At 34.9% G+C, this 16157-nt stretch overlaps 1 protein-coding gene across 2 annotated transcripts; it reads right to left on the bottom strand.

Moving 5' to 3' along the window:
• Positions 1-230: 230 nt before the first annotated feature.
• On the bottom strand, positions 231-3489 carry LOC131168387 (29 kDa ribonucleoprotein A, chloroplastic). 2 transcript variants are annotated; one of them, XR_009140287.1, is made up of 5 exons: positions 3007-3489; positions 2608-2709; positions 1267-1566; positions 732-835; positions 231-503 (listed from the first exon to the last, which is right to left on the bottom strand). XR_009140287.1 is itself a non-coding variant. In XM_058127762.1 (4 exons), the coding sequence occupies exons 1-4, from the start codon at positions 3391-3393 to the stop codon at positions 782-784; spliced, it is 843 nt and encodes a 280-aa protein (XP_057983745.1). In that variant the 5' UTR covers positions 3394-3442; the 3' UTR covers positions 231-781. The 2 variants fall into 2 exon arrangements, 1 of the variants encoding a protein (XP_057983745.1); XM_058127762.1 differs by having other exon boundaries at positions 231-835; positions 3007-3442.
• Between the last annotated feature and the right edge of the window lie 12668 nt (positions 3490-16157).

Genomic DNA, 16157 nt, shown 5'->3' with positions numbered 1-16157 from the left:
TGTTTTTTAAGTTCCAAACAGGCTTAAAAACAAAGGATTGTAACAATTGGCATCAAATGTTTTCATAAGACCTAACTTTATTATGGAACCCTGAATGCATCCAAAGAATTGATGAAATATAGATGAACATACCTCCCACAGAGTTTCCATAATCTCCAAAAGCAAAACCAAACCCAAGAAACTAATAATTTCAAACATTGGATGCTAGTAGCTGACTATCTGAACTTAAATTTCCTGCAAATCATTCAACAATCACATTCTCCTTGCACAAATATAGAAGACAAAAAGTTTTGATAATTCTCACTCAAATTATAAGATACAACTAAAAGTCTTAATCAGAATCGCAGCATTCAAAACATGCATTTTGAAATATCAGCACATATTTATCAGCTCTTTCTAATCTAAAGCAGATATTGAAAACACAAGTTCACCGCCACAGCCTGCTGCACATGCAATTCGAGGAAGAAGTTCAAATTTGACGAACTGCACAGGTACTAAAATTCCTGTTATAAAGAGTATTAGTTTTTAACCTGCGTCAATACAGTATCAAGGGAATCTGGAGAAAAAAACAAAAACAAAAACAAAAACATAAAAACAAAAAACTTGTTCATCCTTTGATAAATCCATTGAGGGAAAGCAACAGACCTGAAGACTAGAGCTATGAAAAACTAGAAATGCTTGGATAAAAGAGGAATGAAGGCAAACAATTCAACCCTTTTGCCTCAACTTACCTTACGTTCTTTCCTGGTCGGGTGACCTACACAAGATTCAAGAATCAAAACTAACGTCTCTTAGATGCTGCCACCGATACTCGAATTGACCTACCATTCAGGTCCTGCAGCCAACAAAAAATTGGACATGCATTTGAATTTCGCAACCAGATAGTCAAGCAAAAAACTAAAGAATGACTTCAAAGATCTATCATATCCACTTTCTCAAAAATATACACGAAACCTCCGTTTTTTAGAAATCTATGCAACGGCTTGTGTTGGTCAGATTCTAGTGTTTGGACAACCCTTAAATGTGATTGCAAACAAAACATTGAGAAGTTCCTTTAGGTTTTAAAACTCAGTATCTAGCTTGATCATGGTATAGCTTAAGGCATAAGGAGAAGATATATGTACTAGTCGTACATAAATATGGAGCCCCAAAATTCTACAGCCATCGGTCACATGGAACTCACAGAGCCCAAAAAATAGATTATTTACCAAAAATTATAATATGTAGACAAATAAATCATCAGGGAAAGTGTAATGATAAACTCACAGCTCCATTTAATGATTCAACTGCACTGTTGACCTCATCTGCAGAACTGTAAGTTACAAATCCAAAACCCCTTGATCTACCACTCTCCCTGTCATAAACCACCTTGGCTTCCATAACCTTTCCTTGCTCGCTAAACAAGGTCTCAAGTGCTAAATCATCAACACCCCATGCAAGGTTACCCACATGAACCCGGTTGGCATCATCAAAACTTGCCCCACCTCTAGGCCCTCTAGAATACGAATCTTCCTTACGAGGAGGAGGCGGTCCAAAATTCACTCTCAATGGCCTCCCCTCGAATTCCTGCCAAATGTCATCAGATACAATAAACGTAGAGATCACAAAGATATTATAATCTAAATTAATGAAAGTGACTTCACAACTATAAATTTAAATATAAAGCAATCAATCCATCAAAATGCAAAACAACACTAGCCGTTATTGATTGAAAACTGACGCTTGTTAGTGCGCTTTGAGCACCATTATTTCTCCACTTATTATTGGATGCAACATGGAAAGTGAAACATCTGCCATAATGACGATATTTCAAGAATAAAAAGGAAAATTTTAATTTCCTTTTCTTTGTGATATAACCAAAGCTACTCAAATGAGTGAAGGAGATGAACATTAAACTTCTGTTTGGTCGGGAAGATATGAAGAAAAGAGAGGAAAGAAATAAGTTTCTTTCTAATTTTCTTGTTTGGTTGACATAGAATGGAAAAAAGCAAGAGGAAGTGAAGAGAAATGGAGAGGTTAAGATTTAAAGAGAAATGAGTAGAAACCATTTGAAAAGCAACACCCTTAGACAATTTTTTAGAAGTGGTCCTGTCACAGGTATTATTTTAAATAACAGTTATATCTTTTTCCCTAGGCCTCACTTTACTCTTTCTCATATAAAAAGCAATTAGTTTCTTTTCTCTTCTCTTCTCTTCTCTTCTCTCCTCTCCTAGTAGTTTAGTGTTTTAAATATGACCTATGATTACGAATACGAAGAAGAAATTAAAAGCGCGTAAGGTTGCATGGTTCAGCATGTTTATGACTACAGAACTCTCGTTATACAGTCAAAACCACAAATATACAGAAACCCCCATTTGGAAGCCCAAAACACCCTTATGTAATCACATAATGACACCCCACCTCAACACAGCCTTTCATCACTAAGGAGGCTTTCGCTAGGAAGTCCAAGCAAAAACTTTCGTACGTCAACTGAGCCATGTCTCTAAATATGAGCCACAACTCAGCATTTAGTTTCTCTTCTCTACACTACTCTCCAACTAATTGGAGTGTAAAAATTTCGCACATTATATTGCTAGATTAAGCACGAAGAATAATGGTTAAACTTACATAGCCATTGAATTGCTGGGCTGCTGCTTCGACCTCCTCAACAGTGGACATTGTAACAAAACCAAAGCCTCTGCTTCTCCCGGTTACTTTGTCATAAATAACCTGCCAGGGTCAATTGTTTTGTCACAACAAATAGATTAAAATTTTCAAATTAAACCAGCAAAAAATAGGGTCTCTAAAATAATTATAAAACCCTAAACCCAAAAATGCCCCTATTTCTTCTTTCCAAAACCCTAAATCCCGAGGTACCATGTGGTTACCATTTTCAAAGTAACCCACTTCCTATCAGGAGCGAAAACCAGCACTTTAAAATCAAGAGTTAAAAGCCAACTATCCCCAACAAAACGAAACTATCTACATCACGAAAAAGCAAAATTGCTAAACGAAAGAGAAAAATACCTCGACCATCTCAACATTTCCGGCTCGTTCAAATAACCCAGCGAGAGCTGCACTATCCGCGCCGAAGGGGAGGTTGCCTACGAAGAGTTTAAGGTCAGGAGAAAAGCTCGGCTCGCCCTCATTGCTGAACACCTCCTGCTCTTCTTCTTCCTGTTCTACATCCGACGAAACGGAAACTTTTAGAACGAAACGGGACGAGGAGGTTTCGGAACCGAGCGCCCTCGCCGAACGAAGAAATGATGGAGACACCGAAATGGGCTTGGCATGGAGCTTGACTAGAGAAGAAGAGAGGGTGAAGAAAGAGAGTGAAGGGGTTTTGTAGTCGCAGACGGCTAGGGTTTTAGGAGTGAGCGACGGCAGAAGCAGCGTAGACGAAGCACAAGACATGGCTCACAGCAAATAGAACGATAAGATTCGTACAGACTGAACCGAAGAGATGATATAAAGAGTAACCTCGCAACTTGCAAGCTTGGGCCTGAAGACACAAATGCCCTTGACATTTTGTCAAATTACCTAGAAGATAGGGCCTTCAGTAGATATCGCAGGGATAAATTCGGAGTTTCATAATGGTTCAAATTAAAAGAATTAATTGGCCCCCCACAAATATCTTGAAGATAATAAATTTGCAAATATAAATTGAACCAAATTAGTAGAAATAATTTATCCTGAGTTTAGAGTGTAAATCCTGATTCTATTTATCCATATGATTAAATATAATATTACATTATATTAAATTTTATTTCATTAGATACAATTTAGATTTAATTTTCTAAATTCTTATTTCCAAACATGACCTTAGACATTTTGAAAGTAATTGAAAGTTCTATTTAATTATATAAATTTTTAATTTTTAATCTGAATTTGTACTTCTAAAAAGATTTTGAAACAATTTTTTTTTTAAAAAAATTACACAAATTTAAATTAACTATTTAAAAGGAGTATATGACATTATATCTTTAATTATTTATTAAAAATATAAAATAAATTTACGCTTCTGCATGTACCTTTTATTTCCTTATAAATCCCTTTTGTCCAAATATTAATTTGAATATTAAAATAATATAATATAAAGATATTTTTTAAATAACTCATAACCAAGTTAAACTAAATGGAAATGTATTATAACTAACTAGTAACTTATTCCTAACTATAGTTTTTTTTTTAATCTCTATTCTTAATATTTCGAAATACTATAATAACTTATGAGTTCAATTACAAAAGTTTAAAGCATAGTTTGTCTAATAAGTTATAATTAGAGTTGCAAATGAACCAAGTCATTCACAAGCGGCTCGATAGCTTAGTTTTGTAAGAGTTCGTTCAAGTTTGTTCATTATATAAGTGAACAATTTTCAAGTCCAATTTTGAGATTCATTTGGTAAATGAGTTGAACCTGAACATGAACGAGGTCAACTTGTTTCGACTCATGAGTGGCTCGTTTTACAAGCTTGATTAGGCTCGTTTCATAAGCTTAGATTAGCTTTATCTATGACTTCACTTAATAAAATTGAATTAACCTCCTTAAACTATTGTGGGCTTAAAAGAAGGAGTTGTTTGAGCACAGACTTATTTTTAGTCCCAAATTCATAAACTAAATTTAGTGATATGAATAGTCCTAAGACCCAAAGATTTGATTGGTTGTGACAAAAAAAGCTCTAAGATTGTACTAGTAAGAGGCTCTTTGCTCCCTTTACTAACAAAACCCTAAGAGCCTCTTATCTCTCATAGTAGGAGAGACCAAAAGAACGAAACTATTTATGAGTTGCTCATTAGTTCAACTCAGTCAAAGCTTGAGAGTTTATTTATTTACATAATGAACAAGTTTGATCAAACATTATTCAAACTTGGTTTAAACTCGACTCAAGGTCAAGGTTGATTAAAAATTTAATAAATTAGTTTAAGTATAATAAAGCTCAGCTCAGCTTAGCACATTTACCGCCCTAGGCACTTTTTTTTTTTTTTCTCTCCTACTTCTCATGTTCCTCTGATAGAGAGCCAAATGATCACTCGCCAATTGGAAGTTGTGAGCTACTCCTTCTCTTCCATTTGCAAGCTATTTAATTTCTTGATTTGAGTTGTTGTGATGTTTGATACAATGATAAGCAACTTAAGTTAGGGTCATCAGACTCATTTCAATATGAATTTTCAAGTTTTGTAAGAGGTGGAATTGAATTACTCAATGGAAGGGAGAAATTAACACAATGTTTGGTAGATAAAAATGAAAAAAAATTAATTACTCTATTTCTAAATTACTCTCAAATTTTGCACAAACAAAACGGCCGAAGGTTGATTGATTTTTTGACATTAAATAATTTTTTGGCATGAATCCAAAACTTTTTATGTTTGATCATATTTCTCTAGGCCATTTTTGGACTTTTTTTTTTGGAGAAATTTTTTTATGGCTTGTGAAAATTTTATACTAGTGAATTTTATTTCCTCTGTCACTCATGAAGATAAAATATACAAAAATTATATAACAATAAGAAGAATATTTTTTATTAAAAAAAAAAAAAAGTGAACCCCTGCAATTGGTCATGTGATTAGCATAGGAAAGGCGACAAGAATGGCACAGTTTTGCTCCTTAAATTTTGAGAGGCTATTGAAGAAGCCACGCCTAAGGTGCAAAATAGAAAGCTATATTATATGTGGAGATCATATGCCAATTTGAGTTATGGCCAAGTTTGAAGCGAAGTCATGACAAAACCATGAAGATATTTTCTGACAATGGATAAAAATTCTTGCAGAGCTTGGCTAGATGAGATCGATTGCAACTCTGCACTCTCTAGAATTTCCTATTGACTCCATCCTTGTGGCAATTCATGTGCGGTGGGACCATTCCTTTAGTTTAGAAATTCACTTTCTTGTTATTACCCGCTGGATTTTTTAGAGCGTGGCATGCGGGGTTATAGCTCGATGTATCGATAATATTATTGTGTCGGACATTTCATTTGTGTCAAACACTAATGCTACAATTAATGTTATTGAAAATATAAAGAACTAAAGTCAATATAGAAACTAATAATAAAAGTTAGTAAAAAGAACAAGACAAGAATATAACGAGGTTCGGTACAAAATTACCTATGTCATCGGGTACCGATGATCAATCTACTACTTCTTGACAAAATACAACTTTGAAATGTGTTTTACAAATAGAGAGTTGAGTACTTTATATAACTTCAACCTCAAGTTCAAAAAAATACTTTTCATCAATATGGGACAAACAAAGAAAAAATTCAAAAATAATTTTTTTTACCAATGTGGGACAAAAAATAACAAATCTCCACCTTGACGATAAATTTAACAAATTTTTCAGTCACCAACATTTTATGGAGTTCCACGTCATCGACACCTTCAAAAAATATTCAAACTTACAATATATTGATCAAGTCCAAACAATGTTTGAACTTGATTGTTGTCACAATTTTTGTCAACATATCTGCGAGATTTTCAGTTATAGCAATCTTCTAAAAAAGTATGTTGCCTCCATCAATAATATCCCGTATAAAATGAAACTAAACGTCGATGTGCTTCGTTCGTGCATGGTAGACTTGGTTCCTTACCAAATGAATAACACTCTAGCTATCACAGAACACAACAATGTGCTTTTGAACAACTTCCAAATTTTCAAGTAAACTCTGCAACTAAATAACTTCCTTAATAACCTCTGAAGTTGTCATGTACTCTGCTTCTGTTGTAAACAAGGAAATGGTAAACTATAAGGTAGACTTCCAACTCACTGGACCATTAGCAAATAAAAAAAACATATGTTTTATCCAAATCTCCTACAAAATCAGAAACCACATATCCAACAACTCGTTGTTCAATAGTATTATTTTTCTCAAATACTATACCAACATCGATAGTATTCATAATATATCTCAAAATCCATTTCACAGCTTACCAGTGTCATTTACCCGGATCATTCATATACCTGTTCACCATACTAACAGCTTGTGAAATATCAAGTCTAGTACAAACCATTGCATTCATTAGACTACCAACAACACTTGTATAAGAAACCGGTGACATATACTTACGTTCCTCATCTGATTTAGGAGATAAAGCCGCACTAAATTTGAAATGAGGAGTAAGAGGAGTGCTTACTGGTTTTGACTGCTCAGACATGTCAAAACTCTATACTACCTTCTTCAAATATTGTTTCTAAGACAAACTTAACTCTTCCTCTCATTCTATCTCTACGAGTCTCCAAGTCAAGTATCTTCTTTGTTTCACCAAGATCTTTCATCTCAAACTCTTGATTTAACTGACTTTTCAAATTGTTGATTTTTTCCATGTTCTTTAAAGCTATCAACATATCATCAACATACATGAGTAAATATATAAAAAATTCATTTTGCAATCTGCGAAAATAAACACAATGATCATGTTTATTTCTGATATACTTCTAACCCATCATAAACTAATGAAATCATTTGTACTACTATCTTGGAGATTGTTTTAAATCATACAACGATTTACCTAATTTACATACCCAATTTTCTTTTCCAGCAACCTGAAATTCATCTGCCTGAGTCATACAGATTTCCTCTTCCAAATCACCATATAAAAATGCAGTTTTTACATCGAGATGAACTAGTTCAAAATCAAATTGTGCTACCAAAGCCAACAAAATTCAAATGGAAGAATGTTTAACAATTGGAGAAAATACCTCATTATAATCAATGCCTTCCTTCTGTGCATATCCCTTAGCTACCAATCTAACTTTGAAGCGAATATTATTTACATCTGGAATTCCTTCTTTCTTTACATAAAGTTTTGCAACTAATTGCTTTCTTACCCTTAGACAGCTGGACTAGCTCCCAAGTTTGATTCTGATGAAGAGACTGCATTTCTTCATCCATCGCTCTTTTCCACTTGTCTGATTCAAAGTTCATCATTACTTCTTTTAAAGTGTAAAGGACATTATCCTCCACAACTAGAAGTACATAGGCCACAATATCAGTATACTGAGTAGGTTTTCGAATTTCTCATCTTGGACTTTGAGAAACAATTGATTCTTATTGTTGTGAAGATTCTCGAATTGAAATCTCCTCTTCTTGTACACTATTCCCCACCGTAATTGGAGAGTTACCTTGTGTAGTTTCATTTCTCACTGGGTTTCCCAAAATTATCTCAACCTCCACCTATTGTTGAGTACCACTGGTCTTCTCTTCAACTCGTGACTCCTTTGTATTGTTTTCTTCATCATCGCAAGTTCATAAAAAGTCACATCCCTACTTAAATTAAGATCATTTTTTTTTTCATCTCAAGACACCAAAGACAGTATCCTTTGATTCCTGCATTTATCCCCAAAAAATATTGCTTTCTTGGCTCTTGGATCCAATTTAGATTATTTAACATGATAATAAGTCATAGTACCAAATACATGTAAAGAATCATAATCACTAGCAGACTTTCTAGACCATACCTCATAAGGTGTTTTCCTCCCTATTGTAGATGATGGTAGACGGTTGATGAGATGACACGCATATGTAACAACCTCAGCCCAAAACCTTTTGTTTAACCCAGCATTAGACAACATACATTAAACTTTTTCCAACAAAATCTGATTCATGCACTCTGCCACCCCATTCTACTGTGGTGTATCTCTAACTGTGAAGTGTTGAGTAATACCTTCATCCTGACATACCTTCATAAATGAGTCACTCTTGTATTCACCACCATTATCTGATCTGAGCCATTTAATCTTTCTGCCAGTTTGAGTTTCAACTAATTATTTCCACTTAAGGAAAATATCACACACTTCATTTTTATTCTTCATAGAATACACTCAAACTCCTCTGGAAAAATTAACAAAAGTGACAAAATAATGCATACCACCCACTGAAGTCATTTTTGTGGGGCCCCATACATCTGTATGAATATAGTCTAAAATATCTTCATTCTGGTGGATTGTAGTGTCAAATTTCACTCTACTTTGTTTTCCCAGAATGCAATGCTCATAAAATTCAACTTTGCACACCTTTGCACCCTTTAACAAGCCTCACTTGCAAAGATTTTTCTCCTGCATGTGCCAATCGTATATGTCATAACCTGATTGTATCTGAACCTGCATTTTTCTCAGAAACAACAACTACTGAGCTAATAACTGTACTACCATGTAAATAATACAAGTTATTTTTCCTTATTCCTTTCATCACCACCAGCACACCTGATTTAATCTTTAAGGTTCAATTTTTCAAAGTGATAATGAACCCTTCAGATTCTAAGACACCCAATGAAATCATATTTTTCTTTAGACTTGGAACATACCTAACATCAGCCAAGATTTCAATAGTTCCATCTTGACATTTCAACTGTATTGATCTTATTCCAGTTGTTTTATAGGTATTATCATTTCCCATAAAAACAACTCCACCATCTAATTCTTCCAAATTAGAAAATCATTCCCTATTGAGACACATGTTATAGGAACAACCAGAATCCAAAATCCACTCACCAAAATAATGTGACATAGATGTTCCAACAAGAGAAAAATGACTCACTGCCATCATCATTGGCTATATTGACATTAGAATGTGTTTTGCCTTTATTCTTCTACTGTAATTTAGGACAATCTTTCTTCCAATACCCTCTCTTATGACAAAAGGCGCATTCATCTTTAGCAGGTCTCCCATGAGATTTACTCCTCCTTCAAGGCTTACGACTCTGAGAACATCCCCTTATTGTTAGTGGTTCTGGTTGTTTCCTTATAGACGCTCTGATCCTTCTTCTACATTTGATACTAATCAATGCAATAAAAATAGCATCAAAAGTAATTTTATCTTTCCCATACAATAAAATGGTGGTCAGATGTTCATAATCATCAGGGAGAGAGTTCAGTTATAATATGACTTTATCCTTATCTTTCACCTTTTCATCCAAATTTAACAAATCGCTAAAAATTTATTGAAAGCATTTATGTGGTCATTAATCGAAATACCTAGTTAATACTAGAAGTGAAACAACTTATTTTTCAAATAGTGCCAATTTTCCAAACTTTTGGTCATAAATATATCTTCCAATGTCTTCTAAATTTTTTTTGTAGATATCTCCCTCATAACACAATATTTCTGATTTTTAGTGAGACACAGATGAATTGTACCACATGCCTGACAATTGATCCTTTCCCAATCTCTGTCACCCATATCCACTGGTTTATCATCCAAAGCAATATCCAGTTCTTGTTGATATAGGATGTCCATCACCTCACATTGCCACATACCAAAATTTTTAGTACCATCAAATTTCTCCACCTCAAATCAAGCATTAGCTATCGTCTTTGACGATGATGTCGAAGCTGAAGGGGTAGGAGTTCATGTGGACATAGTTTCTTCTACTACTGCACTAGTTTCTGCCATCTTCTATATATTCAATAGCAACCAACAAAGCAAAAGGCCTAGGATGAATAGTATGTACTAACTATGTCTACTCTGTTTTATCCTATGAAATTCCACTTTGACTAGGTCGACCTCCAGGGAGAGACTGAGCCGCAATGGTCTCCGAGCACTCACTTAGACAAAGTCTTTCTTAGGCATCAAACGTCGAATCAAGGATCCTAACAGAGGAACACCTCCGTATCGACACTATTCAACCTAACTATGATACCAATTGTTGTGTCGAGCACTCCACTTGTGCCAAACACCAATACTACAACTAATGCTATTGAAAATATAAAGAACTAAAGCAAATGCAGAAACTAATAATAAAAGACAGTAAAAAGAATAAGACAAGAATTTAACGAGGTTTGGTACAGAATTACCTACGTCCTCGGGCGCCGACGATCAATCCACTACTTCTTGACAAAGTACCACTTTGAGGTGTATTTTACAAATAGAGAGTTGAGCTCTTTATATAGCTTCAACCTCAAGTCCAAAAAAAACACTTCTCACCAATGTGGTACAAACAAAGAAAAAATTCAAACACAACTTTTTCTACTAATGTGGGACAAAAAACAACAAATATCAATAATGAACTTGATCCAATTTCGATAAAATATAATTCTTTTAATTTAGCTAGCCTTAGGATTTTGTCCTGCCTTCGAAAGTTGAAATTTAAATCATCTTTATATGATAATCTCTTCACTATAAAGAACAAACTCAATGTGTGATCGTGAAAATTTTCATCATCCAGTGAGGTAGGTCAATTTTAGACTATTAAGTTTCACTATATTGCTTAGTAAAATACACTTTTGTTTACACAATCTTTGTGCACCTACCTGGACAAGCTACATTAAGGCAGCCATTGTAGGGAGAGGAAGTGATCAAAGATAAATAAGGCCGAAGATCCACCATTGTGCAAGTGGAGGAGGCTATACCATGAAGGAGTGGTTAAGCGACATCAGGCTCCACCTTAATTGCCATAGGAGGCACACAAAGGTAGACTTGACAAAGTGGATCAGTTTGGATAATTTGTTGAGATTAGGCATATTATCAAGTGAGAAAATTACAACCCATGCTTGTCTCAATCAAGTGACAAATATATGACAATTCAAATCAGATAAATTGTGGCAGATGACGGATAATACGTCATTCCCATCCCAAACATAATTTTGTTTACCATCCAATAAACAATTTATTTCATAACAAAATAACTTAATTTATTTTTAAAATTATAATTTAGCAACTATTAAACATTTAATAACAAATCACAAAAGTAGAAACCAATATTACCTTGTATTTAATTTTAGGGCAAATTGTTAAACATTTAATAAACAATCACAAAATTATATTCATTTTTTTTTTCAAAAAATATTTAGGGCTTTTGATTAAAAGACTTGGACATTTGTTCTTGAGTTTGAGTAGGAGCGTGGGACAAACCTAGAGGGATATACAATAGTGAAAGAGTTGGGAGTATAGGACTACACCTTGGCTATTTGGGATTATACTGATTAAGTTTATGTCTAATAAGTATAAACATATGGAATTATCTATATATTTGGGTATTACAATATTTGTTGGATAAACATAATATTTTCCAAACAATTTGTTTATGAGCAAATAAAAAAATTTTAAACTATATCCAACTCATTTAACATGTTGATTGAATATAAGTTGGTTTGAGTAAGTAGGATTCAATTTGGATTAACGCATTTTTATCTATTTTTCCAAGTCTACACATAGGGGTTATTCGACAAATGAAAAAAAAAAATTTATTTTGTATTCAAAGAGTTCGAATAACCAAATTTAAGTTTAGTTGTCTAAAAATGAAAACACATGTGTTTCATAGCAGCAAAGGTGGGTGGTGGTGGCCAATGATTAAGGTGTTCGGTGGTTGATACCTAGGGCTAGTGGCAATTGGCAACAAAGGGTGGTGGTGGTTGGCAGCGGCTTATGGTATTGGCTATAGCAGGGATGATGAGTGGAGGTGGCTAGTGATGTTAGCGGATAGTGGTAAGTGACGATGGGCAGTGGTCATAGAAGGTGTTGATGCGAGGTGATGAGGGGCTATGGCAAGCAGAGGTGAGTGGTGGTGAAAGGTGACCAATGGTGGTTGGCAGTGATGGCAATGTTGTATGATGGTGGGTGGTGGTTGGTGACAATGGGTGGTGGCGGCAGCTAATGGTGGTCAATAGTGATGGGTGGTGGTTGATGTCTATAGGTGGTGGCACAGGGTTTTTAGCAATGGAGGAAGGTGGTGGAATGGGATAAGAAAGGGTTGGGAGTTTTGAATTGTAACTAAATTCATAGAAAATATCATTTTATAGAATCCTAAAAATAGGGTGTTTTTAGCTTACAATTCTAAAACAATTTTGTGAAAATGACTAAATAAACACATTTTCTTTGCTTATTTTATATCCTTTATTTTCATAACCTTAACCTAATGGGCCCTAATAGGCCCATGGTTTGAGTTCTAATAAGAACACAGTCGGTAGATTGTAACTTGTGGAGTTTATTAGAGGCCCTTACCTTTGCCCTTGCTAGAAGGCATTGAGATTTGATTGTCATGGGGCATTTGGACCATGTTTGCAAAGGAGCACATCTGCTACATTAGCTAGAGGCCTTTTTGCGTATTGTGCAAAGTATACACCAATGTGTAGCGAAAACACAAATTGAATCAGAACGTGCAGTGCACCAACCAACAATGAACAATACGTAAACAATCAATCACAAAGATAAAGGAAAAAAATAAAAACACACACATAATAATTTACGTGGTTTGGCAATGTGCCAACGTCCACGGGAGCAAGCGACTGATTTTCACTATCAATATCAAACAAGGGTTACAAAATAATGTTTATATGTTAACCATATACATATAGAAGACTTAGAAATAATCTAAAATACTCCTGTAGTAATCCCTGGAGGAAAATCCTTAGAAATCCCCAATCTATTGATTTTCCCAATTCAAATCTTGTAATTAGCGCCGAATAATACCGTCGACGATTTAATGCAGAGTTTGAAGTAACCCGAAAAAAATCATCGACGGTTATCTCCTGAGAGCAAACCGTCGACCCAACTGTCAACGGTTCCTTCCTGCAGCCCAGCTTCCTTGTTCTTACTTCACCTTACTTTCCCTGAGCATGTATTCCACTCAATATAAGCCACATACTCCAACAATCTCTACCTTTGCGAATATTCACCCCTTAAGAAAAATACGAAAGCATAACCCGCAGCTCCACCTGGGACAATAGATTGGGACGCCTCCTATATAACAACTAGAGACGTTAATCAAGTCCAAACAATTCTTGAACTTGTTTGTTGTGAAAGAATTTGTCAACATATCAACTGTATTCTCAAATATGTGAACTTTCTCAAGTAGTAGTTCACCGGAAGCAACCAATTCCCTGATCTTGTGAAATCGCACATCTACATGCTTTGTCCTCTCATGATACACCTAGTTCTTCACAGAATAGATAACACTCTAACTATCAGAATGCAACTAAACTCCACCTTACTGGAGACCCAACTCTCTGACCAATCATGTAAGGCATAATGCTTCCTTGGTAGCCTCAGCCACTACCATGTACTCTGATTCAGTAGTAGATAAAGCAATGAGTGACTGCACCATATACCTCCGACAAATAAGTCCTCCCACAAGGGTGAATACGTACCTTGTGGTAGACCACTTGTCATCAAAGTTCCCTGCATAGTCAGCATCCACATAACCTACCACTAATGAATCACTCTATTGCCTACTGAACATAATGTCATAGCCTGTTGTACCCCTCAAATATCTGAGAATCCACTTGACTACATCCTAATGTTGTCGACTCGAATTTGAAAAGAACTTGCCCATCACACTAACAGCATGTTCTAGGTCTAGTTTTGTATATACCATAGCATACATCAGACACGCCACTATACTGACATAGGGGACCTTCAACATGTTACAAATGTCATCATCTGTCTTTGGGAATTGGACAGTAGACAACCTAAAATGATTCGCTAATGATGTACTCATCGGTTTAGCATTAGTCATGCTAAACCTCTCCAACACCTTCTCCACATAGCTGCCTTAAGATAACCACAATCTCCCTCTAGTCCTGTCCCTATGAATCTCCATCTTAAGAAACCTCTTAGCCGCACTCAAGTATTTCATGTCAAACACTTTACTTAACAGAGTCTTTATCTAATTTACCCTAGTTATATCCTTCGCAGAAATTAGCATGTCATCCATATAAAGCAACAGAAATGTGAGTGAATTGTCCTCATGACTCCTCACATAGACGCAGCAATCGTACTCACATCTCCTGTAGCCAATACAGATTATGTAGGAGTCAAACCATTTGTACCACTGCCTCGGAAACTGCTTTAGCCCGTAAAGTGACTTCTTCAATTTTCAAACCAAGTTCTCATATCCAAGTTAGCAGAACCCTTCTCGTTGTGACATGTAAATTAGTTCCCTCCAAATCACCATGGAGAAATGTTGTCTTTACGTCTATCTGCTCCAAATGCATGTTGTAATGCACCATCAATGCCAACACTACCCTGATGGAAGTGTGTCTAAAAACAGGGGAGAAGATTTCATTATAATCAACTCATTTCCTTTGTAAGTAACCCTTTGCTGCTAACCAAGCCTTGAACTTATCTCTCTCTCTCTCTCTCTCTCTATCTCTCTCTCTCTCTCTCTCTCTCTCTCTCTCTCTCTCTCTCTCTCTCTCTCTCCTTTTGAAGTCGTTTCTTTCTTCTTATGCACCCACTTGCATTCTATTGCCCTTTTCCTTGCTGGATGTCATGCCTCGAACCCGCCAAATGTGGCTTGGGGTGTGATGTGATCCAATCACCTGTGTTTAATACCATAACCTCAATCACATAGTAGAAAAATAAATAAACATCCTCAATAATATACTAGAGTTCTATATAAAAATCCAAACAAAAAAAAAAAAGAATTTCCCAACATCCATTATCCATATATACATCTCATAAAACTAAAAACATAAACCCAAAATACATCCAAGATCTGTACCCTCTCACAAAAATGCTATGCCAACAAACCCATCCTCGAGCTTTCTAAGCTTGATCATGTGGGGGTCCTGAAAAAGATAAATTGTATAACGGGTGAGACACATCTTAGTAAGACAGAATAGATTAATACCAGTATGTGGCCATCATGAGTTTAGTGTATATAAAATATCATCAGTTATTAATTAACCATAGTTATAAAATCATTCTCAGACCATACTTACACACACACACAAACACACACAAAATTATTTATAAGCAAAAGTTTCCAAGGATAGGGGAGATTACACGCCTATACATGTAGCTTCCCTCTACTTTAATACGTTATGCAACTTGGTATGACTACAACTAATACCTATTAGGGAACTCGCTTTTCTTAGCAAGCCCTCGGGCGGAGAGTTTACTTTGCCCAAAATGCATATAATATGTAGTAACCGAGAAAAAATAAAATTAAAAAAATAATAATAAAATAATAAAATAATAAAATTAATTAATTAATTAAATTAAAAGGTAAAATGAATAGTATGATAAGGAATATATATATATATATATATATAAAAGTTATTAGGATATATATGTAATACATATAAGTTAAAAGTAATAATGATATATATATAATATGTAAGTTATCTTAAAGTGAGCTTCTCCAAGAAGCTTTGTTTAATTAATGGTTATCATGATATTAATATATATATATATATATATATATATAATTGTATTAGGAAGCTTGCTTTAATTAATAGTTAGTAT

Source organism: Malania oleifera, chromosome 11, assembly GCF_029873635.1.
Source record: "Malania oleifera isolate guangnan ecotype guangnan chromosome 11, ASM2987363v1, whole genome shotgun sequence".
NCBI lineage: Eukaryota > Viridiplantae > Streptophyta > Magnoliopsida > Santalales > Ximeniaceae > Malania > Malania oleifera.
Note: the sequence above shows the minus strand (reverse complement) of the source record. Positions and strands in the feature narration are given on the sequence as shown.